The sequence below is a fragment of the Pseudophryne corroboree genome, chromosome 5, assembly GCF_028390025.1.
Source record: "Pseudophryne corroboree isolate aPseCor3 chromosome 5, aPseCor3.hap2, whole genome shotgun sequence".
Lineage (NCBI taxonomy): Eukaryota > Metazoa > Chordata > Amphibia > Anura > Myobatrachidae > Pseudophryne > Pseudophryne corroboree.
Window position 1 is genome coordinate 712,769,402 of NC_086448.1, and position 27,190 is coordinate 712,796,591.

Here is a 27,190-nt window from a genome sequence, read left to right on the forward strand (position 1 = left end):
AGGCCTAAAGCAAATCTAATGACGTAATAATGAATAGGGTAAACAGAAATACACAAACAATTAAAACAAAAAAACAGTAGTGGCAACTGTCAGTATGGTTACTATATTATCATACTGTAGGTCAAAGCTTCATGAGAAAATCAATGGAAGAATGGTGTTGATTAAATCTAGTACTGTGTGTCATATAAAGAGCAGAAAGTAGCTTTCCTTGCCTCTGGGGAAAAGGACGCAGCTTCACTGTGGCCGCGTTATTTCTTCATTGCACACAGAGAGCTCTTTGCAGCCCACAGCTAAAACATAATGGAAAGGGAACGAGGTAGAATTGCAAGGGACCCCTCACAGATATTTTTGATTAATTGTTAAAATAAATGTAAATTGCAAGTATACTAGTAAGGCTTATAGATGTGGCTTAGTGATAAGGAGAAAGGTCTTCCGACATAAGAATGATGCTGTGACGTAATAACAGCTCGTGAGGACACATGTAACTCAGTTCAACTGCTGCTTTACATAAATCATAGCCTACAACAGCTGCTGATTTCTGTATCAATTTACTGCTAAATATATGTTAATGTGGAATACACGTTTTACCGACGGGCGGGATGCCGGTGTCAGCATCCCAACAGCGGCATCCCGTCCGTCAGAATGCCGGAGGGGGGGGGCGAGCGCAACAGAGCCCCTTGCAGGCTTATTGGCTCACTGGGGAGGCCACAGGTTCTATTCCCAATCTATGGGTGTCGTGGACACCCAAGAGTGCGAATCGGACCTGTGAGCCAGTATTCCAGCTGTTGGCATTTCCGGCTGTCGGGATTTCGGCATCGGTATACTGACCGCCGGCAAACTGATTGGCTCCCATGAATGTATAGTAAAACACAATGTGGCATTACATAATAAAGGGGTGAGGAACAAAACCTGCCCCTCAGAGCCTCCCCGAGTTCCCATTCAACACCTTAAGCTACTTTACTCCTGAGATCATCATTTTAGAAACCTAAAAATACAATGGTTACATTTTGACATTACAAGGCACGTAAGTATTTATATATGTGTTTACATTTGAATCTCCAGAAACCCACAGTGCAGTTCCAGCTGCCTCACACCTGCAACAGGTAGAGGATTTGTTGCTTTGTGTTGCCATACTGTACTGCTGTTCACTCAGATATACAGATGCATCCTCATACATCTAGCCTCAATACAATACACCAGGCACAGCGGGATGGCAGTTCCTGTGCAGCTCTGATAACATTGTGCGTCTTTTGCTGCTGAAAAACAGACTCTGCTGGTTAAAATGATATGTGGCATGCCTGCATTCTTTGCACAACTGCGGCTGTATCTGCATATGAAAAGTTACAGTTACAGGCCTCATATCATTTTAAGCAGCAAAGTCTGCGTGTGCGTCTTATTAACATAGTGTCGCAAATAAGACACAATTTGGGGGGAAAAATGCACAAAGATGCCCGGTGTTAGTAAATGTGCTCACAACTATGCGTGACTCAGACGGCTATTTAACGTGACTGCAGCAACAATGCCGTAACCCCCTCCCCGACCAACCATGCCCCCTTTTTGTCCTTAGGTGTGCACAGAGAACCCGTACCCGCACCTCGGCATATTGCCCTGCCTGCATCCTAGCGGGAACACTAAGGGGGATATCCAATTAGCCCCGGTAATTTACGGGGGCTAATTTTCCCGCCGGGGGCTAGGTAATTAGCCCCGATAAGCCGGCACGTGCCGCAGCTTATCGGGAATTTTGTTTCACCTACCAGGCAAAGCAGAATCCCCGGAAACAGCCCCGTTTTCGTCCGAAAACGGTGCTGTTTCACACGAAAACACACAGGTTTCACTGAACCTGTGTGTTTTCGGGAGAACGTTTTGTTTTTTTTACAGGCGATCAATCTGGATAGCCTGTATAAAAAAAAATTGGTGAAACATTGGAAAAAAGTCAGAAAAACGTCCAAAAACGGCCGTTTTTCGGACCTGATGTTTTACTGGGGATAATTGGATATTCCCCTAAGTATTCATGCATCAGTTTGCCAATCCTCTATGGTATTGTGGGGATCCTATTCATTCCATTATGGAATGGTCAGTATGTGCCTTCCTGTTTGCCTCAATGCCCTTTATTATAGTAGCATGAGGCAGTAGACAGGCCACTGCCTCCCAAAAAGATCAGAACACCCCTTGGCCTCTTGTAAATGCTCCGATTATGTCATTAGCTATAGATTACTACAGTATGTGCCCTGTTACTTACAGTAAAATTTAATGAGCAGAAGTTTAAGACTGAATAAAATGAGATGATCGAACCAAACCAACATCTTGTGAACATTAACAAAGTATCGGGGAAAAAAATAAGATTTTACTTACCGGTAAATCTATTTCTCGTAGTCCGTAGTGGATGCTGGGGACTCCGTAAGGACCATGGGGAATAGACGGGCTCCGCAGGAGACAGGGCACTTTAAGAAAGAATTTGGATACTGGTGTGCTCTGGCTCCTCCCTCTATGTCCCTCCTCCAGACATCAGTTAAAGAAACTGTGCCCGGAAGAGCTGACAGTACAAGGAAAGGATTTTGGAATCCAGGGCAAGACTCATACCAGCCACACCAATCACACCGTATAACTTGTGATAAACTTACCCAGTTAACAGTATGAACAACAATAGAGCATCAGATCAACCCTGATGCAACTATAACATAACCCTTATGTAAGCAATAACTATATACAAGCATTGCAGAAGAAGTCCGCACTTGGGACGGGCGCCCAGCATCCACTACGGACTACGAGAAATAGATTTACCGGTAAGTAAAATCTTATTTTCTCTAACGTCCTAGTGGATGCTGGGGACTCCGTAAGGACCATGGGGATTATACCAAAGCTCCCAAACGGGCGGGAGAGTGCGGATGACTCTGCAGCACCGAATGAGCAAACACAAGGTCCTCCTCAGCCAGGGTATCAAACTTGTAGAACTTTGCAAAAGTGTTTGAACCTGACCAAGTAGCTGCTCGGCAAAGCTGTAATGCCGAGACCCCTCGGGCAGCCGCCCAAGAAGAGCCCACCTTCCTTGTGGAATAGGCTTTTACTGATTTTGGCAGCGGCAATCCAGCCGCAGAATGAGCCTGCTGAATCCTGTTACAGATCCAGCGAGCAATAGTTTGCTTTGAAGCAGGAGCACCCAGCTTGTTGGGTGCATACAGGACAAACAGCGACTCAGTTTTCCTGACTCTAGCCGTTCTGGCTACATAAACCTTCAAAGCCCTGACCACATCTAGTAACTCGGAATCCTCCAAATCACGAGTAGCCACAGGCACCACAATAGGTTGGTTCATATGAAAAGATGACACCACTGTTGGCAGAAATTGCGGACGGGTCCGCAATTCTGCCCTGTCCATATGGAAAACCAGAAAGGGACTTTTATGTGACAAAGCCGCTAATTCTGACACACGCCTAGCTGAAGCCAAACCTAATAGCATGACCACCTTCCACGTGAGAAATTTTAATTCCACAGTCTTAAGTGGCTAAAACCAGTGTGACTTCAGGAAACTCAACACCACGTTAAGATCCCAAGGTGCCACTGGAGGCACAAAAAGGGGGCTGAATATGCAGCACTCCCTTTCCAAACGTCTGAACTTCAGGTAGAGAAGCCAGTTCTTTTTGAAAGAAAATGGATAGGGCCGAAATCTGGACCTTAATGGAACCCAATTTTAAGCCCAAAGTCACTCCCGACTGTAGGAAGTGAAGGAAACGGCCCAGCTGGAATTCCTCCGTAGGGGCATTCCTGGCCTCACACAAAGCAACATATTTTCGCCATATACGGTGATAATGTTGAGCCGTCACGTCCTTCCTAGCCTTTAGCAGCATAGGAATAACCTCATCCGGAATGCCTTTTTCTGCTAGGATCCGGCGTTCAACCGCCATGCCGTCAAACGCAGCCGCGGTAAGTCTTGGAACAGACAAGGCCCCTGTTGCAACAAGTCCTGTCTTAGAGGCAGAGGCCACGGGTCCTCTGTGAGCATTTCTTGCAGCTCTGGATACCAAGTCCTTCTTGGCCAATCTGGAACAATGAGTATTGTTCTCACTCCTCTTCTTCTTATGATTCTCAGCACCTTGGGTATGAGAGGAAGAGGAGGAAATACATAGACCGACTGGAACACCCACGGTGTCACTAGTGCGTCTACAGCTATCACCTGAGGGTCTCTTGACCTGGTGCAATACCTCTGTAGCTTTTTGTTGAGGCGGGATGCCATCATGTCTACTTGTGGCAGTTCCCACCGACTTGCAATCTGCGTGAAGACTTCTTGATGAAGTCCCCACTCTCCCAGGTGGAGGTCGTGCCTGCTGAGGAAGTCTGCTTCCCAGTTGTCCACTCCCGGAATGAACACTGCTGACAGTGCTCTTACATGATTCTCCGCCCAGCGAAGAATTCTGGTGGCTTCCGCCATCGCCACCCTGCTCCTTGTGCCGCCTTGGCGGTTTACATGAGCCACTGCGGTGATGTTGTCTGACTGAATCAGCACCGATCGGTCGCGAAGCAGGGTCTCCGCTTGACGTAGGGCGTTGTATATGGCCCTTAGTTCTAGGATGTTGATGTGAAGGCAAGTCTCCTGACTTGACAACAGACCTTGGAAATTTCTTCCCTGTGTGACTGCTCCCCACCCTCGGAGGCTTGCGTCCGTGGTCACCAGGACCCAGTCCTGAATGCCGAATCTGCGGCCCTCGAGAAGGTGAGCACTCTGCAGCCACCACAGGAGAGACACCCTGGCCCTGGAGGATAGGGTGATCAGCCGATGCATTTGTAGATGTGATCCGGGCCACTTGTCCAGTAAGTCCCATTGAAAGGTCCTCGCATGGAACCTGCAGAAGGGAATGGCCTCGTATGATGCCACCATCTTTCCCAGGACTCGCGTGCAGTGATGCACCGACACCTGTTTTGGTTTTAATAGGTCTCTGACCAGTGTCATGAGCTCCTGAGCCTCCTCCATCGGGAGATAAACCCTCTTCTGGCCTGTGTCCAGAATCATGCCCAGGAAGGGCAGACGAGTCGTAGGAATCAACTGCGACTTTGGAATATTTAGAATCCAGCCGTGCTGTTGTAACACTTCCCGAGAGCGTGCCACGCTGATCAGCAACTGCTCTCTGGACCTCACCTTTATGAGGAGATCGTCCAAGTATGGGATAATTGTGACTCCTTGCCGTCGCAGGAGCACCATCATTTCCGTCATTACCTTGGTAAATATCCTCGGTGCCGTGAAGAGACCAAACGGCAACGTCTGGAATTTGTAATGACAATGCTGTACCACAAATCTGAGGTACTCCTGATGAGGTGGATAAATGGGGACATGAAGGTAAGCATCCTTTATGTCCAGAGACACCATAAAATCCCCCTCTTCCAGGCTTGCGATGACCGCTCTGAGCGATTCCATCTTGAACTTGAACCTTTTCAGGTATATGTTCAGGGATTTTAAATTCAATATGGGTCTGACCGAACCGTCCGGTTTCGGTACCACAAACATGGTCGAATAGTAACCCCTTCCTTGTTGAAGGAGGGGAACCTTGACCACCACCTGCTGAAGATACAATTTGTGAATTGCAGCTAACACTATTTCCCTCTCTAAGGGGGAAGCTGGCAGGGCCGATTTGAGGAAACGGTGAGGGGGCATCTCTTCGAATTCCAGCTTGTATCCTTGAGACACAATCTCTATAGCCCAGGGATCCACCTGGGAGGGAACCCACTTGTGGCTGAAATTTCTGAGACGCGCCCCCACCGGGCCTGTGGAGCTCCAGCGTCATGCGGTGGATTTAGTGGAAGCCGGGGAGGACTTCTGTTCCTGGGAACTAGCTGTATTGTGCAGCTTCTTTCCTCTACCCCTGCCTCTGGCAAGAAAGGACGCACCTCGGACTTTCTTGCCTTTTTGTGATCGAAAGGACTGCATTTGGTAATACGGTGCTTTCTTAGGTTGTGAGGGAACATATGGCAAAAAATTTGACTTTCCAGCCGTAGCTGTGGAGACCAGGTCCGAGAGACCCTCCCCAAACAACTCCTCACCCTTGTAAGGTAAAACCTCCATGTGCCTTTTTGAGTCGGCATCTCCTGTCCATTGCCGAGGCCACAGGACGCTTCTGTCAGAAATCGACATTGCATTTATTCTAGAGCCCAGTAGGCTAATGTCTCTTTGAGCATCTCTCCTATATAGGACAGCGTCTTTTATATGCCCCAGGGTCAGTAATATAGTATCCTTGTCCAAGGTATCAAGTTCCTCAGATAAGGTTTTCGTCCATGCTGCTACAGCACTACACATCCAGGCCGACGCAATCGCCGGCCTTAGTAAGGTACCTGAATGTGTATAAATGGACTTCAGGGTACCCTCCTGCTTTCTATCAGCATCTATCAACCTGTCCGTTGGCGGGAAAGGATACGCCATAAGCATCCGTTTGGAAATCTGCAGTTTTCTATCTGGAGAATCCCAAGCCTTTTCACATAACTCATATAACTCATGTGAAGGGGGAAAGGTCACTTCTTGCCTTTTTTCCCCATACATATAAACCCTCTTGTCAGGGACTGGGGTTTCCTCTGTGATGTGCAACACATCTTTCATTGCTATAATCATGTAACGGATGGCTTTAGCCATTTTAGGCTGTAACTTTGCATCATCACCATCGACACTGGAGTCAGAATCCGTGTCGATATCTGTGTCAACAATCTGGGATAGTGGGCGCTTCTGAGACCCTGACGGCCTCTGCGACATAGGATCAGGCATGGGCTGAGACCCCGGCTGTCCCAAGGCTTCAGCTTTATCCAACCTTTTATGCAAGGAAGTAACATTATCATTAAAAACCTTCCACATATCCATCCAATCGGGTGTCGGCGCCGTCGGCGGCGACCCCACATTCATTTGTTCCCGCTGTTTCCACATAGCCTTCCTCTTCAAACATCCCGACTCAAGCGTACCGACACACCACACACACAGGGGATGCTCTATTTGAAGACAGTTCCCCCACAAGGCCTTTTGGAGAGACAGAGAGAGAGTATGCCAGCACACACCCCAGCGCTATATGTCCCAGGAATCACACAGTAACTTAGTGTTAACCCAGTAGCTGCTGTATATACTGTTTTTGCGCCAAATTTATGTGCCCCCCCCCCCCCTCTCTTTTTACCCTCTTCTACCGTGATTCTGCAGGGGAGAGCCTTGGGAGCTTCCTCTCAGCGGAGCTGTGGAGAGAAAATGGTGCTGGTGAGTGCTGAGGAAGAAGCCCCGCCCCCTCAGCGGCGGGCTTCTGTCCCGCGTTTCTGTGTAAAAATATGGCGGGGGCCCATGCATATATACAGTGCCCAACTGTATATATGCCCACTTTTTGCCAAGAGGTCTCTAATTGCTGCCCAGGGCGCCCCCCCCTGCACCCTGCACCCTACAGTGACCGGAGTATGTGGGTTTAGTGTGGGAGCAATGGCGCACAGCTGCAGTGCTGTGCGCTACCTCATATGAAGACTGGAGTCTTCTGCCGCCGATTTCGAAGTCTTCTTGCTTCTGTCACCGGCTTCTGTCTTCTGGCTCTGCGAGGGGGACGGCGATGCGGCTCCGAGATCGGACGACCAAGGGTGCGATCCTATGTACGATCCCTCTGGAGCTAATGGTGTCCAGTAGCCTAAGAAGCAGGACCTATCTTCAGTGAGTAGGGCTGCTTCTCTCCCCTCAGTCCCACGTAGCAGAGAGTCTGTTGCCAGCAGAGCTCCCTGAAAATAAAAATCCTAACAAAATACTTTCTTTTTAGCAAGCTCAGGAGAGCTCACTAAGTAGCACCCAGCTCGTCCGGGCACAGATTCAAACTGAGGTCTGGAGGAGGGACATAGAGGGAGGAGCCAGAGCACACCAGTATCCAAATTCTTTCTTAAAGTGCCCAGTCTCCTGCGGAGCCCGTCTATTCCCCATGGTCCTTACGGAGTCCCCAGCATCCACTAGGACGTTAGAGAAATTAAAAGAACCAAATCATGGTTCATGACAATGAGCAACAAACAGATCCCTTCCCAATGACTGGTTTCCATACCTCGCCAGTACATTCTTTTATTTGCTCTTGTAGACAGTCCACGTGCTTTTCCAGAGACGTAATGGTGTCAATGCAAGCCCGATATTTCTTCTTACAAAGTTCTAGAGCAGACCTAGATGTCTTGGCATGACTGCAGCTTTCTACTAGATTTTGTTCAAGCGTTCTGATCTGTTGCTGCAATTGTTCCATGTCAAAATCTTTTATTTTAATGGCTTCCTTTTGAGACTCAATCTACAAAGTGGAAAAACAGACCATATATATTAAATCCCCAATTTGGTTTTCGTGTTTCAGTTCCAGGGCAAAGACAGAAGAGCAGAAGATAAACATGTCTTAAGGGGGGTACTCACCGAGCGATCGCTGCTTAAAATCTAAGCAATCTGACTAGATTGCTTAGATTTTAAGCCTGATCACTCCGTGTGTACCCCCTACAGCGATAGCGATGTGCAGCCCCGCGCATTGCTATCGCTGGTGCTAGACTGGCCTGCCGTGCAGGCCAATCTAGCGGGTTGCTCATTTCACCCGCTGGGTGAAATGAGCGGCCCCCCGTCTATCCCCGCACGCTCAGCACACATCGCGCTGTGCAGAGCAGCGGGAGAGATGTGTGCTGAGCGGTTCGCTCAGCACACATTTCTCCCGCATCGGCCAGTGAGTACTGGCCTTTACACATGACTTAGATAAGCATTCTAGCATAGAGTACTGGCAGAATGTACAGTAATAGGTATATACACTCTAATATACATAGTGGAACACAACATATGGGCCCTCATTCCGAGTTGATCGGTCGCAATGCGAATGTAGCAGAGTTACACACGCTAAGCCGCCGCCTACTGGGAGTGAATCTTAGCTTCTTAAAAGTGCGACCGAAGTAATCGCAATATTGCGATCACAAACCTCGTAGCAGTTTTGGAGTAGCTTCAGACTTACTCTGCCTGTGCGATCAGTTCAGTGCTTGTCGTTCCTGGTTGACGTCACAAACACACCCAGCGTTCGCCCAGGCACTCCCACCGTTTCTCCGGCCACTCCTGCGTTTTTTCCGGAAACGGTAGCGTTTTCAGCCACACGCCCCTAAAACGCTGTGTTTCCGCCCAGTAACACCCATTTCCTGTCAATCACATTACGATCGCCGGAGCGATGAAAAAGCCGTGAGTAAAATTACTTTCTACATAGCAAAGTTACTTGGCGCAGTCGCAGTGCGAACATTGCGCATGCGTACTAAGCGGATTTTCATTGCGATGCGATGAAAAATACCGAGCGAACAACTCGGAATGAGGGCCATGGTTTTATAGCCAGCACAATAAGAAGATGGCATTTGGAGTATTTAGTACAGCCGAAAAGGTATTTTGAAACCGCACAGGACCTTAGTTTACAATTTTATGAACAATACTCTAGACCTACAGTTTGGTTCCTTGCCCTTTACGTCTCTGTAAAGACTCTCCCCCTATACAGTGTTTAGTTCAGCGTCACACTGACAATATTTCCTATAAGCATTTTCTGTTTTACGAGATAGACATGCTGCTCAGTTTCCCTCCACTAGGCACCACTGAGACAGGTCAGGCCTGGCCTGGATTTAGGGTGTCGTCCAATATATATTCCTATTAAAGAGCATGTCACTTCTAAAATGCTCCATAGTTTAAGTGAGTTGCATTTTATACATTCCGCCCACCATGCTTATAGCTTCCGCAACCAACTCAGTTACTATACACCACAACTGGGATGGGTGCTAGCATGAGTAATATGGGACTAGAGTTGGAACAACTGATTGGTGATCTGTAAACTATTGGTATCTATTTTTATCTGTCCTTCTCCAGAGCATACCTGGAGAAGGTGAGACAAATGGACAGATGTGTCCTCATTCATCACTGCTGCAGGTGTACCAAATACATATGTTTTACCGTCTCAATTCTTGCTCTGGACAGCCATATGCGGGTCCTATGAGACTGCTAGCATCTAAAAATGCATCTTAGTCACAACACAATGCAGAAGGACACTGTGCTGATTAATTTGATATGCAACACTTGCATATCTGTGTGCGGCTGAGTCTCTGAATCTGTACACGAAGTGCTACAATGCAGCAGCCACAGCTTTTTTCCAGTACAGGTTCCATTGAGCTCCGTATACAGTCACACACAATTATAGATGTGTCATCCTTCATCTTACATGCAATCGTTAGCCGCATGTGTACGCATCACACCCTGACACGACTAGTCGCAGCGTGCGTACACACCATGCATTCCTATGGAAAAGGGTGAGTGCACACATGTCTGCGCACAGCCGTGGGCACACTGTTCACAGCAAACTAATGGCGTTTGCTGCGAATAGGCTGTAAGATGGAGGACACAACTGTACAAGTGTTGCATAGCAAATTAATCTGCACAGTCTTCTGGTGCGTCTTAGCCACATTGTGGTGCAACTGAGAAGCATTCTCGGCAAAAAAGGCATCTAATGCTAGCAGAGTTGCACGGGACCTGGCGGCTCACTTGCGCTGCGTGGCGTACTGAGGCTATATGTATGAGGACACATCTGTAGACTTGCATAGACTATATGGAGAGGACTGGTCACATATGTAAGAGGACCTCTTTAAAATAGGGACTTTGGGTGGGTACACACCTTAATGTTCCCGGAACAATATGTAGTTTCCGGTCAAATCGGAACATCATATCACACAGATCGTTCTGTGTGTATGCCCGATTTAAACGCTCCCGCGGTCGCATGTGATATCTTCCGGTCGGCTGTCATGCATGGACAACCAGAAGATATCGTCTACAATGCCATGCTGCCAAACGCAACATGGCATCCTACATTGCACTGTGTACGCACTTGCCGATGCAGGGTCCTGTCGGGTGTCGGATCAGCCGGCTACATATCGTTCTAGAGTGTACACATCCTTAAACCAGCATGTTCTTGTGCATGATATACACATGTAAAAACAAAGATATATTGGCACATAGTTCCATATAACATTATATATCTCACAATAACCAGACTTTGTTTGCTGTGAACTGTACAGTCGAATGATCAAAGCCAGTTTCTGAGCGACTGCTATTGACTACTGCACATGCAATGTATTGGTAAATAACTCCCACTGAATAAGTCATCTTTATAGAAGTTCTTAGCATTCCTGCACAAAACAGAACTGTGGCCACACAAAGAAAGTTTACATTATGTAGTATTTATGTCCTTCAGCTCAAACTCTTTAGATAAGCATAAGGCAGAATTTGCATGCTACACAATATAAGTACCTTCTCTTTAGCCTCTTGGTAAGAGAGATCGGCGCTCTCTAAGTTTTGTTCTAGAGACAAAACTTTATCTTTGTATTCTTGTATCTTCAGTAGATCTGCTTGATGTGCCGAAGTTTCCGAGATCAGCTCCTTCTGCATCAGCGAAAGGTTTTGGTTCCAACGTTCCAGGTCAGTGGTATGAGATTGTTTTGCATGATCCAGGTCACTCTGCAGCTTCTCTACAGTCGTCACATAATTCTGTATCTAAAAGACATTTTCCATCACAACTTTTTAATTATTGCTCACAAAACATAGCCAAAGTGCCTATGTGCAGATGTCAAGAGATGACTTTATGCACATACTGTATTCACTTTGTCTGGAATAAAAAAAAAAAAAAAGGTTTTTCTTCCATCAAAATGGTCTCTGGTGAGTGTGAGCCCATACAGAGAGTTGTATAAATATTGAGAAAACAGTTAAAAAAGTATATCATAACATTCAGATACATTATAACGCCATATGAAACGTTAAGAGAATATTACACTTCACTGTTCTACTTCTAGTAAAAAAGCACTATCACACATATGTTACTATGCCATCTAAATGAACTAATTACGATTACATTAATTGATATTGATGAAGTTGAAGAGCTGAACAAGGTGCCAGCAAGCGTTGGAGCAGAAGATGTGAATTAAGTGGATGGGAACAAGATACAGGGAAAAGGTTGCAGGTTTCTACTAAATTTACTAAAGTGGGAGTTTTTTTAGAACTAGTGATGTTGCTCATAGCAACCAATCAGATTCTACAGATATGTCCTCCCAAATCTTTACTTTAAATAGCCTGCTGACGGGGCATTGGCGCGATGTGGCATAACGGAACGGCAGCAGGCTATTGTTTCGCTAATATACGCGGGAGTGTGCTTACGCTGGATCCGCATTAATCACTATGCCGTAGTGGAGTAGCGGGAGAGTGTGTACGCACACTCCCACTACAGAACGCCATGCCACAATTAGGAGCCCGCGATGCGTTTGCGTCCTGGGCAAAGATGTGTGAGCTGCTTCTAGAAGATAATAGATAGCTGCTTCGAGAAGATAATAGATAGAATCTGACTGATTGCTAATGGCAACATCACCAGTTCTAAAAAACTCCCACCTTAGTAAATTTACCCCTTTGAATTCAGTAATGCTACCACTATTGGATAATGACAACGGGCCTGATTGAGATCCCGTCGTAATTAACGGCACAGTCTCAAAGTACAAATGGCCAGTACTGCGCATGTGCAGTATGGGTCCTGCTCATTGGATGCACTACGGCTGCAGATGTCAAGATTGAAAGTCTACAGCTGTTTGGGGTGGGAAGGGGCGGCGACGCCCTCTGTTTCACAGAAAGGAGGCGTGTTGTCTCGGTTTTGTGGGGAGAGCAGAGGTCAGGGTCTCCATCTTTCGACAGAGATTTCCTGGACTCTAGGGAGGAGCTGCGGCAGCTGGCTGGAGTTGACCTCATGAGTTACTCAGCCAGCCAATGGTGTTGCAAGTGATCTGATGCTATGTCCTAAGACACAGCAGAGGATCACACATGCCTCCTGCTGCAATGCCATATCTGAGCATCGCTGCTCCCGCCAATCAGATCTGAATCAGGCCCAATATGCCTCTTGCAAATTATCCAGGTTGTAAATCAAGAGTATGATTTTGTATTATACTGTATTAACATACTGTAACATATTTTATCAACACTAGAATAGACAAAGACCACTGTTAAATGTTACTATTCACACACATTTCTCATGAGCAGAACAGAGGTAATTTTGCTTGGTACACGCTGGCCGATATACTGAGTGTTCAAGCAAATGGCTGATATATTGCGTGCTGGTCGGTGGGTGTGTACCTCTGATATGTCTGTGAATGACGCTGTTCGCTGACATATCGGATCGGTCCTGCAGCACAGTCGATGGACGATATATCTGCAGATACAGTATAAATTGCAAAGAATCTGGACAAGTGGCAGAGTCTTTGTTAGTTCCTTTGAGAAGCCATCTTTTCCAATATATCACCAGAACAATAGTGCCACTGGCAAGTACAGGAAGCGGTGCACCGTGCCCAGTCTTGGGGGCATGGTGTGTGGGGCAGAACCCCCTGAACCCACGGACATGTGTGCACTGCATGAGCTGCACCAGTGGTCAGTCCTGGGGGCATGGTATGTGGGGCAGAACCCCCTGAACCCATGGACATGTGTGCACTGCATGGGCTGCTCCAGTGGCCAGTTGGAGGTGCATGGTGTGTGGGGTATATCCCCCTAGACCCATGGACATGTGTGCACTGCATGGGCTGCCCCAGTGGCCAGTTGGAGGTGCATGATGTGTGGGGTATATCCCCCTAGACCCATGGACATGTGTGCACTGCATGGGCTGCCCCAGTGGCCAGTTGGAGGTGCATGATGTGTGGGGTATATCCCCCTAGACCCATGGACATGTGTGCACTGCATGAGCTACACCAGTGGTCAGTCCTGGGGGCATGGTATGTGGGCAGAACCCCCTGAACCCACGGACATGTGTGCACTGCATGGGCTGCCCCAGTCGCCAGTTGGAGGTGCATGGTGTGTGGGGTATATCCCCCTAGACCCATGGACATGTGTGCACTGCATGGGCTGCTCCAGTGGTCAGTCCTGGGGGCATGGTATGTGGGGCAGAACCCCCTAAACCCACGGACATGTGTGCACTGCATGGGCTGCCCCAGTGGTCAGTTGGAGGTGCATGGTGTGTGGGGTATATCCCCCTAGACCCATGGACATGTGTGCACTGCGCACTCTGCACCCAAAATAGGTAGCACACTGATTCATACTGTGTTAAGGTGCATACACACGGTGCGATGTGTGCTTACGATTTTGACTATATAGTCAAAATCGTAAGAAAAGTTAGCACATATCGCACTGTATGTATACAGCTTGCGATACAGATGAACGCTCCTGTCGCTATTGCAAGAAAAAATAGACTGTGCAGGCATGGCAGTTTTGACTATGGGGGTAATTCAGATCTGATCGCTGCTTTGCGTTTTCGCACAGCAGGCGATCAGGTCCAAACTGTGCATGCTTATGCACCACAATGCGCAGGCGCGTTGGTCAGCTACAATGGGCATCAGCGGTCAGCAACGGGATGGTACGAAGGATCCATTCGCACTGGCGTTTGCAAGGTGATTGAGAGGATGAGGCTGTTTGTCGATGGCAACTGACCATTTACAGGGAGTGTCCGGAAAAACGCAGAAGGGCTCAAGCGTTTTGAGGGAGGGTGTCTGACGTCAGCTCCGGCCCCGATCAGCAGGATTCAATCGCACTGGAAGAGTAAGTCCTGGGCTGCGCCGAGACTGCACAAACTGATTTTTTGCAGCTCCGCTACACATAGGAACGCACACCTGCACAGCAAAAATATATACTCCCCCTGTAGGCGGCGACTATCTGAACGCAAGACAGCGAAAAACGCAGTCCAACGATCAGATCTGAATTATCCTCTATATTGTGTACAATCTAGTTTGTAGTATAGTCAAAATTGTACATAGCCAAAATTACACCGTGTGTATAGTCAAATTTGGTGGTTCTGGGCTCAGGGAAGTTGAAGGGAAATTGCAAAGTCCAAATCGCCATTCAGCCAGAATCGCACTGTGTGTATGCACCTTTACACTATAACTGTGAAGTTTTCCAATCAGTACAGGTGTCAGCGTACAGAAGCCTACAACTGGGAACTCAGAACACCAGCATAAAGATCAGACTCGGAAGTAGTAAAGAAATTAACTGAAAAATGTAAGTTACTGAAAACACAGTGCCCTTGATAAGTAGCATAGAAACCACTAAACATAGGAATGAGACAATCATTAGTTAGATAGAGGTACAACGTAATGGACAGCAGTATGTCCAAGTCAGGGTAGCAGCTATGTTTTAATACAGCTGCAATTCAGGCAGCAGCACAATTAAAAGGCAAGTAAAAACAGAAAAGCGCTTTCTGTCAGAATATTTAATTAAATATCATATTACCACAAATAACATGAACAATTGAACCCATTTGCACGGCGAATATAGCATAAGAATTACATACACAATACACATCAGACTGTAATCCTAGTCTCTGGAATGTACTAAATGTCTGAATAAACGCGCTGTTTCCAGAATGATTTTTTTTCTTGTGTTCTCTAATTAGGCAGCACAGAAGGCAGCAAACATGGGGCTCATTCCTAAGGCATTCCTTCTTTTATATCTGATGGAAATGACTGGACAGAGGGGCTGATTCAGAGGTGGACATTAGTGCACAGCTGATGCATCTTTGTAAGCAGCATCTGTGCAAAATGATGCAAAATCCACAGTAGGCTTTCTTAAGTGAAAAGACACCCACTGCCACTTCTCTGAGCTTTTGCTACATCCGAAGGCGCAGCATGTCAATCTGGCAGCGGCCTTTCGACTGATGTCGCAGGACTACATCTTCACATGCGCAGTGCGGCTCTTGCACAGATCATTAAACGGTGGGAATTTACTGAAACCTCGCTATCAGGCCCAGAGTGCAGCAAAGCAGTATCGTCGGTCATTCATTTAAGTCACAAAATGCAAAGAAACTAACACAAAAAAAATAATATATGTGCAAATGCAAAAGTGGATTATCCATCGATTCTTTTGTCACTCATATCTACAAACTGCAGCATACTGTAGTTGCAACTTGCACATTTTATTTTATTTTCATGGTTTGGCGCCATAACGCTAAATTCAGGCTTTTAATCCACCTACAGACGTGTCGTCATACATCTTGCCTCAATAGGAGATGCCTGGCTTGAGTCAGCTGGCAGCTCCTGGGTAGCTCTGCTAATGTTGGGCGTCTTTTTTTTTTTGCCAAAACTGCATCTTGGCGCTAACTCAAGTTGGATCGCAATCCAATCGGAATTATTGCGTTCACCACATAGGCACATTGCTATGTGACTAGGACTACGCTGATTAAAATGATATGCAGCATGCCTATATTCTATGAGTGACTACGGCTGTATCTGCATACGAACTGCTACATTACAGTGATTTACAGGAAAACATTGTAACGTAGCAATTTGTATGCAGATACAGCCACAGTCGCACACAGAATATAGGCGTGCAGCATATCATTTTAATCAACATAAACTGCTTGTGCGTCCTAGTCATATAGCAATGAGACTTAGATGCATTTAAATTTAAAAAGCTGCACATGACGTGACTAAAAGGGCTGTTTAACGTGACTGCAGCAAGGATATAGGAAGTCACATCTGTACAAATTCTATTTCAAGACACTGCATGAAGTCTACAGTAAAAGACTATTTGGTTTTAATTCCTGCTTGTGTCTGACTAAGCTGATCTATGACCTTGACGATCATTCTGTCTGTTGTTATGGAACCCATTTTGCTACTGACAATGGCTAAATCCTGGCCATATATTCAGACTGTGATTTGCAGTATGTTGTATTATCCGCTAGTCTTTCTAATTTCAGTCTAATTCCCAGGGAGTATCTGAAACTCCATGGAGGAATCGGATTACCAGTGTGTCTATTCTGCCCTGAGGGGAAAATGGCTGCTACAGATGAAGACTATACTAAGCCTAGGATCCCAGGTGTCCACACTGGAGATGTGTGACATACATTATGCAAAATAAGAAAAGTAGGAATAAGTTGTCTCTTCCATGAGTGGAAATAACGGTAAAAATAGTAACGGTAATGCAACAATAACTACTAGCATAGGCAGATACTCTTATCAAACAAGACCGAGGGTGTTTAATATGGAGCAGGGGAGAATCTGAATGTGCATCTTATTAAGAAAGAAAGGAAGAATGAAGATCATGCGGAGAAGTTATGTTGCATAAATTACCACATGGATACAAGAGAGCAGACTATAAAGACGAAGACGGAAGGACAAGAATGAGAGGGACCTTTATGTGCATCATATTTAAAAACAAGCACAGAGACATATTGTTTAGTTACTAATTTTTATTCTAAAAAGTGGCTGACGGCAGACCACATCCTGCTTATTCTAAGCAGCTCAGCGCATGTTTCCAGCACAGTCACTTTGACTTGTAAAATCACCGTAATTCACTATGCAGGACCCACGTTCATGAGAATATTTGCCAACTTTAACTCTTTTAGCATAACAGTGCAAAGACTAGGGAAAAACAGTTCTTATCACATTTATTTCCAATTTAGATGGTTGGTGTCAAATTTAAAATCTAAAGATGAATCTTTTCAAACAAACAACAGGTATAAAGGACAAGGAGAAGGCAGCTCATGAGCTTCCTATCCCATGGCCATAGGGACGAATGGAACACTACATCTCATATACTCTAAGCTTTGTCTTAGGGGTGTGGTACAAAAACTGGAGAGTCAGAATATTGTCGACATGAACATTATGTTGATATGTCAGTTGTCTACATTCACACACTGTCGGCATTGCACATGTCAACAGTTGGCATGTGCACACAGGGCCTGATTCAGGTTGGATTGCAAATTCTGCTAAGTAGCAGAATTTGCAATCCATGAGATCGTATTGCTGACCGCTGCCCCCCCCCCCACACACCTTTATCAAGCAGAAATTGCAATTGCATCGCAATTTCTGCTTAATAGAAGAAATTGGGGTTGCATCCTGCCGATGCAGCTTAGCTGCGTTCGCATAAGGCCCGACACCATCTTTCCGATCACGGCGGCTGCGTGACGTCACACGCCCATGCCACGCCCCCATTTTGATGTTGCCACCTCCGTTTTGCCGGCTCCATCCCTGCAACGCTCCGTCTCCTTCCTCCCCTGCGAACGTCTGTGCCTGATTGACATGGGGGGCACAGAAAATGTGGGCGCATGCGCTCGTATACATTTTGTAATATTTGCAGATGGTGTCAGCATTCTAAATGCTGACTGCAAACACTTTGTTACGGTGTTGTTCTTCTCTTGTGTTTCTATACAATGCAAAAACAATCTGTGTGTGACATATATGTATGTGCATGTATATATATATATATATATATATTATACATATACACACTAGTAAAGGAGCATATGCCAGCTTTGCCTTGTATGACCCTCCTCTGTATCGCTGCTCTGCACCCCGCTCTGCCTCAACCCTTACCCTCACTGCATGCTGCTCTGTCCCACCCCCCGCTTTGTCCTGTCCCGCTCCTCTCTCACCAGTGGCAGAATTTGCAAGTGGTGGGACCAGATGCAAAAATATGCTTGGGCCCGCTTTGTTCTTGGCCCCATGCTGAGCTAATAGTATGCCACACAGCAATGCACCATCAGGCCACCAAACAATACAGACAGCATTCTAGTGTCTAATAATAATCTATGCCCCCTCTATACTCATGTGTATCTGATATCAGAGTGCTGCCCGGAATCTCTGCAGATGGGTCTGTTGGCAGAGCGTGAGGATGAGAGGCAGAGGGTGATGAGCAGAGAGTGACAGGCAGAGGGTGACGGCAGCAAGTGATGCTGCCCCTCACTCCATACTGACCCCTAGTAGAAGCCGTTGGAATGGCGGAGTGCCTAGCGCCCACTGCACATGCATGTTGAAGACAGGTCAGACTGCAGCAGGACCAGGCCCGGCAGGGAGTTTCCATCGGACTTTAGTGTGCTCCCCACATTTTTTACACCCATCCGTACTGCTCCTATGAGACCAGGATAATTTCCCTCCTTTCATTGGATACCTGCAAAGGTGTTCTCATCATGTGCCTTTTAAAAAAAAAATCATATTTTATAGCATACTTCCACCCCACCGTGTGGTATTCCTGTGAGGTGTACCTCCAGTGATTGCACACCCTGCCAGCAGCATCTTACGTACGCAGATGGTTGCCTCGGATGGTTCCTCTACGGGCAGGATGTTCCTCATGTGGATTGTTCCATACAACTACACAAGTGTCCGTTTTCCCATATATGCATTGGGCCCTTATATGGCTCACCTCCCACAGTGTAACCTTTGTAGTGCGCCCAACATGGCTGCCTCATCTGGTACGCTTGTGGATGGGATGAAAAATACATGAACCAGATAGTTTTGCTGGGACCCTACTCTGAGCGTTAGGACGCTGCATTCTCCCCCATTTTGTGTCATCTATTCTAAGGGTAGACTACTCCACCCATGGTAATCCTATGCAGTGCATTCAAGATGGATGCCTCACCTGGTACCTTGTAGAGTGGAATAAACAACCCATTGAAGTTATTACCCAAAATGCCTACACCAATCCTGCTTTATGATAACTCTGTGCGTTCTAGGATTTCATTTTTTATGTCTGTGTGGCTGTATTAATCTTCTGTAGTATGTGCATTGTTTTGATGTCTGTAAAGCTCCTGGAGTCCTGTTTGGAGAAAGAGCGCTATATAAATAAAATTATTACTATTATTACTATTAGTAATATGTACTATATCCCGGCGGTCAGGATGGTGGTGGTCACATGACCGACCATGGCATCCCAACATTGAAGATCCCGACATCGGAGGGGGTAAGTATTTCTACCCCCCCCCATACCCGACCCCCACGCTAACCCCCAGGGGGTGATGGCTAGGGCTAATCCTCTGGGGGTAGTGGCTAGTCAGCCCCAGTGGGGACCATGACAAAAGGTGCAAGGACCAGGAGCAGTCACCGCCGCTGGGCAAGCAGCCGCAGGTGAAGCTGACGGTGGGACGCTGTGTTATCAGGTAGGTGGGCAGCACTGCATGAGTGGCTGTCACACATTAGGAAAGCCACTCCCCCACTCTACAGTCACTCAACTTCCAGGTCAGTGCAATACAAGTGCCGGTATGTCATACCACTGCATACCAGCACATTTCGACTTCTGGCTACAGGGCAGGCAACGCAAAAGGTGTAGTGGTTACCATTACTGCCTCAAAGCACTGAGGATATGAGTTCAATTCCAGATCATGACTGACCCTGCTTGTGCAGGCGTCCTCTGATTTCCTCCCATGGGTTAACTGACTGCTAACAAACAAATTAACCCTAGTGTGTATGTGTGTCCATGTGACAGGGACTATAGATCCTACCACCTGCTTTTTAGAAGGATAGCCCTGCTTTTCTGAGACTGTCCCGATGTCACATCCACGGGCCGAAGGTGGAAAAGTTGGGGGTAGCACTGTATCCGCTGCGGACGTGCATGAATGCACACGGCACTTATTCAGAATGCAGGGAGAGCCTGGGGTTAGCCCAGCATCTCTGAGAGTGCTGAGCACACCCCTACAATAATGAAACCTGTTTCTGTCACTGCTGTGATACCCTGCACCTTTCTATCGAGGTTCTGTCGCTTTTTTAGGCAACGCCTTTGGTGCACCCAAAGTCTCATTTTCTACAAATGCAATGTTTGGAGGTATGTAGATTGTAAGCTCCACTGGGGCAGGACCTGATGTGATTGACAGAAATATACTCTGTAAAGTGCAGTGTAATATGGGTGCACTATATAATCAACTGTTAATAAATAGCACACACTGATGAGGAACCAGGTATATATGCTGCATATGTGCAGAAATACACTACTGAACCATATACTTTTCTTCTGAGTGCACTTTGATACAACGACACTTCAGCTCTATTATGTCTGTGTTTTAGTAACTGTTCATCAGTTGCAGATCAGGAGATGCAGTCACTTTACTAAGGAACATTGTTGAGAAACTTCATTAAAGATTACAACAAAAAGCATTAAATAGGCTTTGTTTCCACTATTTACCAAGGCAATACATTGAGCAATTTTGATGTAAAGATTATCTCATCACACTTTAAAATGTTCTGAGAATGTATATATGGCATTTGATCCCGCATGTCTACTTGTAAAATCCAGAACATTCACAGATCTGGGAAGAGTAAAAGATCTCAAGTTTAATTCCCTAAATCACTCTGCCAACCTGTCAACTTCACTCACAAGTTGCTATTATTTAACTTGATGAATGGGAAGCCTGCATAATGGAAAATTGTACAGATGACGGAACAATTATTTTTTTTCCCCAGTAAATGGCTTAAATTGTGTACGCTGGAAGTTTCTGCTTGAAGCAACTGTTATAAGCTTCACTTTTCAAAATACTATCGTTGTTGTTGATTAAGCTTTAACAACACTTTTAAATATTATTTGAAAAAAACAACACAAAGGCAGCGGAACACTACTATTTTATACGTTCAGATGGAAGGAAATCACATATAGACTGTCACCTTACCTCGGGGAGAATCCAGCCAACTCTGGGCATTTATAGCCCTACCCTCTCCCTCATTTATTACAACATAAACAAAGTTGGTACAATGTTACAGGGTGTAACCATACAGCCAGCCACACCCATGCCAATGAGTGACTAAGGAGGAGAGCTAACTGTAAGGTTCTGTTGATGTGCTCTGTGTTAGTATTGGAGGAAACATTACCTGTCTATGGGACAATAGCAGAGGCAATCAACGTTTTACTGCCCACGTAAGTGGAGGAGTACTGGCATTTAATTTAATTGCACATGTGGATGGCCAGCTCAGATGAGTTCTGGAGATTCAGCTCTAGGTGTAGTGGGCATATTCCAGCTTCACTATGATCAAGGCAGGGAGGTTGGTAGGAAGGTGCTTAGTATGATATCCCGGAGGTCAGAAGACCGACGCTGGGATCCCGAAAGCCAGGATACCGTCAGAGAGCGCAGTGTTTTCCCTCGCGGGCCCGGTGGCAACCTCAGATCGCCACTAAGCTCTAATCCCCCTTGGGGGTCTTTGGAGTGGACCACCACCCAAGTGGGGATTTCAGCCAGCGGTCGGAATTCCGACTGCCGGTATTTCACCGGGTGTCGGGATTCCGGCAATCAGTATCCTGACAGCCGGGATCCCAACAGCCGGTAAATTGACTGCCTCCCAGTAGGAAGACGTCCACTAATTTACAACAATAGCTGTGATCTTCTTACTGCATTATTTGGTCTCCTTGATATCGATCCTATTCATTTCAAGAGAATCATCATCTGCTATTGCAGTCATCTTGGAAACATGGGGATTTATTTACTAAAGGTTGATTTTCATCAATTCCAAATCAATGAATATCGATGTCAATCAATGTTGGGTTTCAGGGGCTGAAAACCAAATAACCTAACAGATGATTTTTTAATATTAATTTTTAAATATTAGTAAATACCGTTTGTGTGTTTAGTCGTGAAAACCCAACATTGATTAAGATTGATTTCCATCTATCTGAAGTCTACGATAATCTATGTAAATCAACCTTAAATAAATATATACCCCATGTACTCTACAATAATCAGTCAACTCCTTGATATCAGAAAATAAGTTCATCAGCAATTGGCGCACATGTGAAAACGCTTTGCTAAAACAGTGACCATATTTGGCAAGTCATGTCAGTATCAGTCAGACAATGACAGCACTGATCCCTGCACCTCCATCCTAGTCACTTTGCCAGATCCCTGAATGGAAGGATCTGTTCAATTCTGACCCCATGTGCGTGACTCAAATTACCACAAACTCATTTTATGTTTAGCAATCGAGTGGAATGACAAGGTCAACCCATTAGCTGCCAGAAAGAGTTACATTTAAGTGTTTTTTAGCAACTAAAAGGCAAAATAAAGACAAACAATTATTTGAAAATATAAATTAGAAAAACAAACTCCTGGTGGAAAATTCTTTAAGCGGTCCCACTTACTTACATCCAAAGCATTCAATCAAATTTACACTTTGTCAGTAGACTGTTAGCAGTCTTTAGAGGCATCAAAAAGTTCCAGACAATTATCTATATGTCGCTTGTTCCCCAATTACCTGGCCAAGATGAATCTCCTGCTCGTGTAAGAGCTGCTGCTTTGCTTTTTCGACTTGACTGAGTCGATCTTCCTGCTCGCTACATTTTTCCCATAGTTCCCGAGCTTCAGTTTGGAGACTTTTAATCTTCTGTTGGAGTCTTGAGACTTCTCCTTCTTGGAGACTCAACTAATGGGTAAACAAAAAACAAAGGCATTGACAGCTGTGAAAAGCTAAATTCTATTCATGCTCTCTACACTTCCGAAAGATGGACTTCAATTGTCCACCATCATGCTGTGAGAATTGCAGCGACCAAAGCTCAGCAACAAGTTAAAATACTCTGGCATTTGTTTGTATTTCAGACTATGGGGTCTATTCAATGCATGTTGGATCCTCTCTGACGGAGAGGATCCGACAATGCAGTATTCAATTTGCGGGCAAATCCGACTGGTTTTGCCCGTTTTCGACAATGCCAATCTGACTTTTTTTAAAGTCGGATTGACATTGTCGAAAACGGGACTAAAACCTGATGGATTTGACCGCAAATCCGACAAAACACGTGGATCCGCGGCTAATCCGCCGATCAACGTGTTTTCCGACAAGTCAGAAAAATGGCAGCCCCATTGAATAGGTCGAATCCTGATTCGACCTAAAAAAGTCAGAAACTGTCGTCTTTCCGACTTGACGGCAGTTCCAACAGAAACGGAATACACTATTCAACTGGACTTCACTCGTCAGCCTTGTTAATGCCTGTTAAAGTAGCATGTAAATGGGCATTAACACGTGTTAACAGGCAATAACACACAGATTCCATGAAAAAGTTCATGGATCTATGCATTTACAGGGTCGCGGCACACGCTGAGGCAGGGGAAGAAAAATCCGATAACTCATGGATTTGGGGGTAATTGGATAGCCCTGGGAGATCAGCCTGTGGTTATCTACGGCAGCGAATTGAATTCCACCCTATATAACAAGTGTAAAAGGGACAATAATATTAAAACTGTTAATATTTTTAAATAATTGTTAGAGACAGCTTTAAAGAAGACAAAAGTTTTTTCAATTGTTTTACTGTTGTAATAATAACAGCCCAATCCAAGGGGGAGGGGGGGGGGGGGGGTTTCAAAATGCTTGATTTAAGAGTAAGTGTGATCTGCCTATGAAGCAGGCATAATTAGCATTTAACAAGCTTTAGTCTATAATTTTATGTGAAGTGCGGTTTATGTAACACATCAGACACATACAGACCTACCGATTATGGTATGCGGTTAAATGTGGCAATAGGGCCAGCCCGTCTGAGCTGAGTTGCGTGCTTTCATACAGATGCTGGCTCCATCCCACAATGTAAGTTTCTTGATCTGCAGGGTGCATGGCAGCCATGCATTCTGCACTGCCATAACCCCCACACACACACACACTTATTCTCTGCCGCCCAATGCCTGAGTGCGCCACCAAGGCCAGTATTACCCAATCTCTGGGAGGGAAGGTAGCACCATTCAGAAGACCCTTCAACAACGCAGCAGCTGGAATTTGGAGGACAGCACAGCAGCCGTCCAGTAAGTAGTACAGATCCCGCTCCCACGTCGCTCCGCCCACACTACCCTCCTTACGGCCCTGCTGCGTGACATTGGAGCAAGTCCTGGAGTCTGAGGCATCAGAATAATCTATTTGTGCTGGTGACCAGGCCACTGACAGCAGGTTACCAAGCAAATGGATCCCCTCCCCCATGTGTTTCCCTATGTTTATGGAACCATTATGTATTTTTGTAGGTATCTTTATTGCTGCTTATCATTCTTGAATTGCTTTAGGACTTATTTTCTTACTTGCACCTGTTCAAAAATATACATTATTGTTTGCACTACCCACTTATTAAAAGATAGAATAGGTGAAGATTAAAGTGTCAGTAGGAAGCAATATCCAGAGGAACAGAACTTCAATGCATGACATTGAGGCTGGCCAGTGCTTTAAAGTATTATGAAGAGCTAACTTTAGGAAACGATTACATCAAATGTGAAATTTACTGGTTGTATAAATTAGGTGCCTTGGGTCCCCATGATATAAACCATGAATGTAATTGGTAAGCCTGCATATAAAATCTACCTGTTTAGTATTCTAGTAATTCTGAGTAATGGTATATAGAATAGACTCTCAGGATGCTTTCAACGGAACCTTTGAGAATGGTCAGAGCTCTTTTGTTTTTGAACATTTGAAATTCATATAATGAATTTTGAGCTGAAATTTCTAGGGACAGCTAGCTGTACATGGGATTATCTTTTCCGTATTAGCAGTTGCAACACGGACAGCGAGTTATCCTTATGTTAATAAACAGGACGCCTGAGTACTAATACCCTGAAGAGTACTAATACCCTGATACAGATAGGCGTGTGCATGTTTATTTATGCGTGTTATTTTGGTATTTCATTACCTCAAGTCTCGCCAATTTCCTCATTTTCCTAAATCTATTGCTGGTTTTCATTTACTTTTGAGCAATTCTAATTACAAGAGATTACAGAGTTTACCAATGCCTAATGGGGGAACACACGGAGCGATCCATGCTTAAATTTTAAGTAATCTCACTAGATGTCTGCCAAATCTAGTTAGATCGCTCATTTCACTGCTGGGTGAAATGAGTGCCCCCCCCCCCCCCCCTACCCTCGCTCAGCACACATCTGCTGAGTGCTGAGTGGGGGGAGAGATGTGTGCTGAGCGGTCTGTGATAGATCGCTCAGCACACATCTTCCCGTGTCTACAGGGCTAAAGACTGAATTAATCTGTAAGAACTGTTTCTTCTGTAATAAAAGTTAAATGAGCGCTCACTGGAAAAGTGGTACAGAGTACTAAACTCACACGGAGTCTGTTAGAGTTTGGGGACTGCCCATTACTGTCCACATCAATCTCTATTTACCCTGCAGTACACAAAGCACAAACAGAGGTTGAAGTAGAGATTGTTGTCCGTGAATTCAGACACTTATTATTGCAATCTATGATTGCTATATCAAGTTCCATTTATCCTCCCTTCTAAACAGAGTTACTGAAAAGTGACTCTTAGATGAGGTCAGTAATATCTGAAGTGGACCAGAAGCCTAATTTTCTGTAGGACAGTGTTTCTTAAACTTTGCCCATGTAGAAGTCTAACAGTGCGTGTTTTCAAGTAATCCTCAGAAATAATTAGCACTACCTGTATACTGTGTTAGTCAATTAACAGACTTGTGCTTCAGCTAGATGATCTGGAAAACAAGCACTGTTAGGGTTCCATGAGGACCACGTTTGAGATACACTGCTGTAGGGAACAGAGAGAAAATAAATATGTGCATACATAAAGTAATGAACTCATAACTTAAGGATCTTAGAAACACAATGCGCTTAAATTTAAGCAAAAGTTCTTTTTTGGATGAAAGGGTACCTTAAATGTTTGCTTCCAATTTACACAGTTCCTTAAGATGCCCAAATTCCTGCATAGGTATACAGACGTGTCCTCCTACATCGTCATCACTGCAGTCATGTTATACAGCCCTTCTAGTAGCATCTAGTAGTGAGTGCATTTACTAACACCAGGCATCTTTTGTGCAGTTTTCCCAGAACATGCATATTATTTGCATAGCTATACAAATAAGATGCACAAGCAGACTGTACTGATTAAAATGACATGCGGCATGCATAACTTATGTGTGCGACTGCGGATGTATCTGCATACGCCACAGTCACTGACAGTGGAATGTAGAATTTCGTATGCAGATACAGCCGCAGTCACACACAGCATACAGACATGTTGCATATCATTTTAATCAGCAGAATCTGCTTGTGCATCTTATTATAGTGATGTGAATAAATCTCGTTTCCGGCAACAACAACAAAAAATACTGCCGCTCACTCACGCCAGGCATCTCGCGGTGCATGGCGTCTTGAGGCTAGATGTATGAAGACTCATCTGTACTTTAATATTCAAAAGGTAAAATGATAAATAAAAGGAATTTGCAGTCCTTGATGCCACTAAATGTTTGTATTCAGCTAGAACACTGCATACTGTGTTGCTTATATTCCAAACATTTTCTTACGGCAAAGTACTGTACCTGATGCAATAACTCAGCGCTATAAGGCTACAAACAAAAAATCCAGATTGTATAATTTTCATTAATATCATAGAAGATTTCCAATAATAAGCAGTGCCGTCCCATTGTGACAGCACATATTCATCATTTCGATTGTTACTATGCAACAAGGTCAGACTCTGCCTCTCAC

At 45.3% G+C, this 27,190-nt stretch overlaps 1 protein-coding gene and 1 long non-coding RNA gene across 9 annotated transcripts in view; one reads left to right on the forward strand and one right to left on the reverse strand.

The window, feature by feature from the left end:
- The window catches only part of LOC134928326 (polyamine-modulated factor 1-binding protein 1-like), an 817,199-nt gene that overhangs the window by 613,018 nt on the left and 176,991 nt on the right, over positions 1–27,190 (reverse strand). For all 8 annotated transcript variants that reach the window (XR_010177892.1, XM_063923947.1, XM_063923945.1 and 5 more), the window contains exons 6-8: positions 22,976–23,143; positions 11,265–11,507; positions 8,026–8,256 (exon numbers count right to left, since the gene is read on the reverse strand). Coding sequence is in view for 7 of the 8 variants with exons in the window: in XM_063923947.1 (XP_063780017.1) it covers positions 8,026–8,256; positions 11,265–11,507; positions 22,976–23,143 (642 nt within the window). In the remaining variant the exon portion in view is untranslated. The remainder of the gene's footprint in view (positions 1–8,025; positions 8,257–11,264; positions 11,508–22,975; positions 23,144–27,190) is intronic.
- Positions 11,352–15,579, forward strand: LOC134928329 (uncharacterized). The gene is made up of 3 exons (XR_010177895.1): positions 11,352–11,432; positions 14,941–15,029; positions 15,424–15,579. It is a non-coding gene; the product is annotated as an uncharacterized LOC134928329 (long non-coding RNA).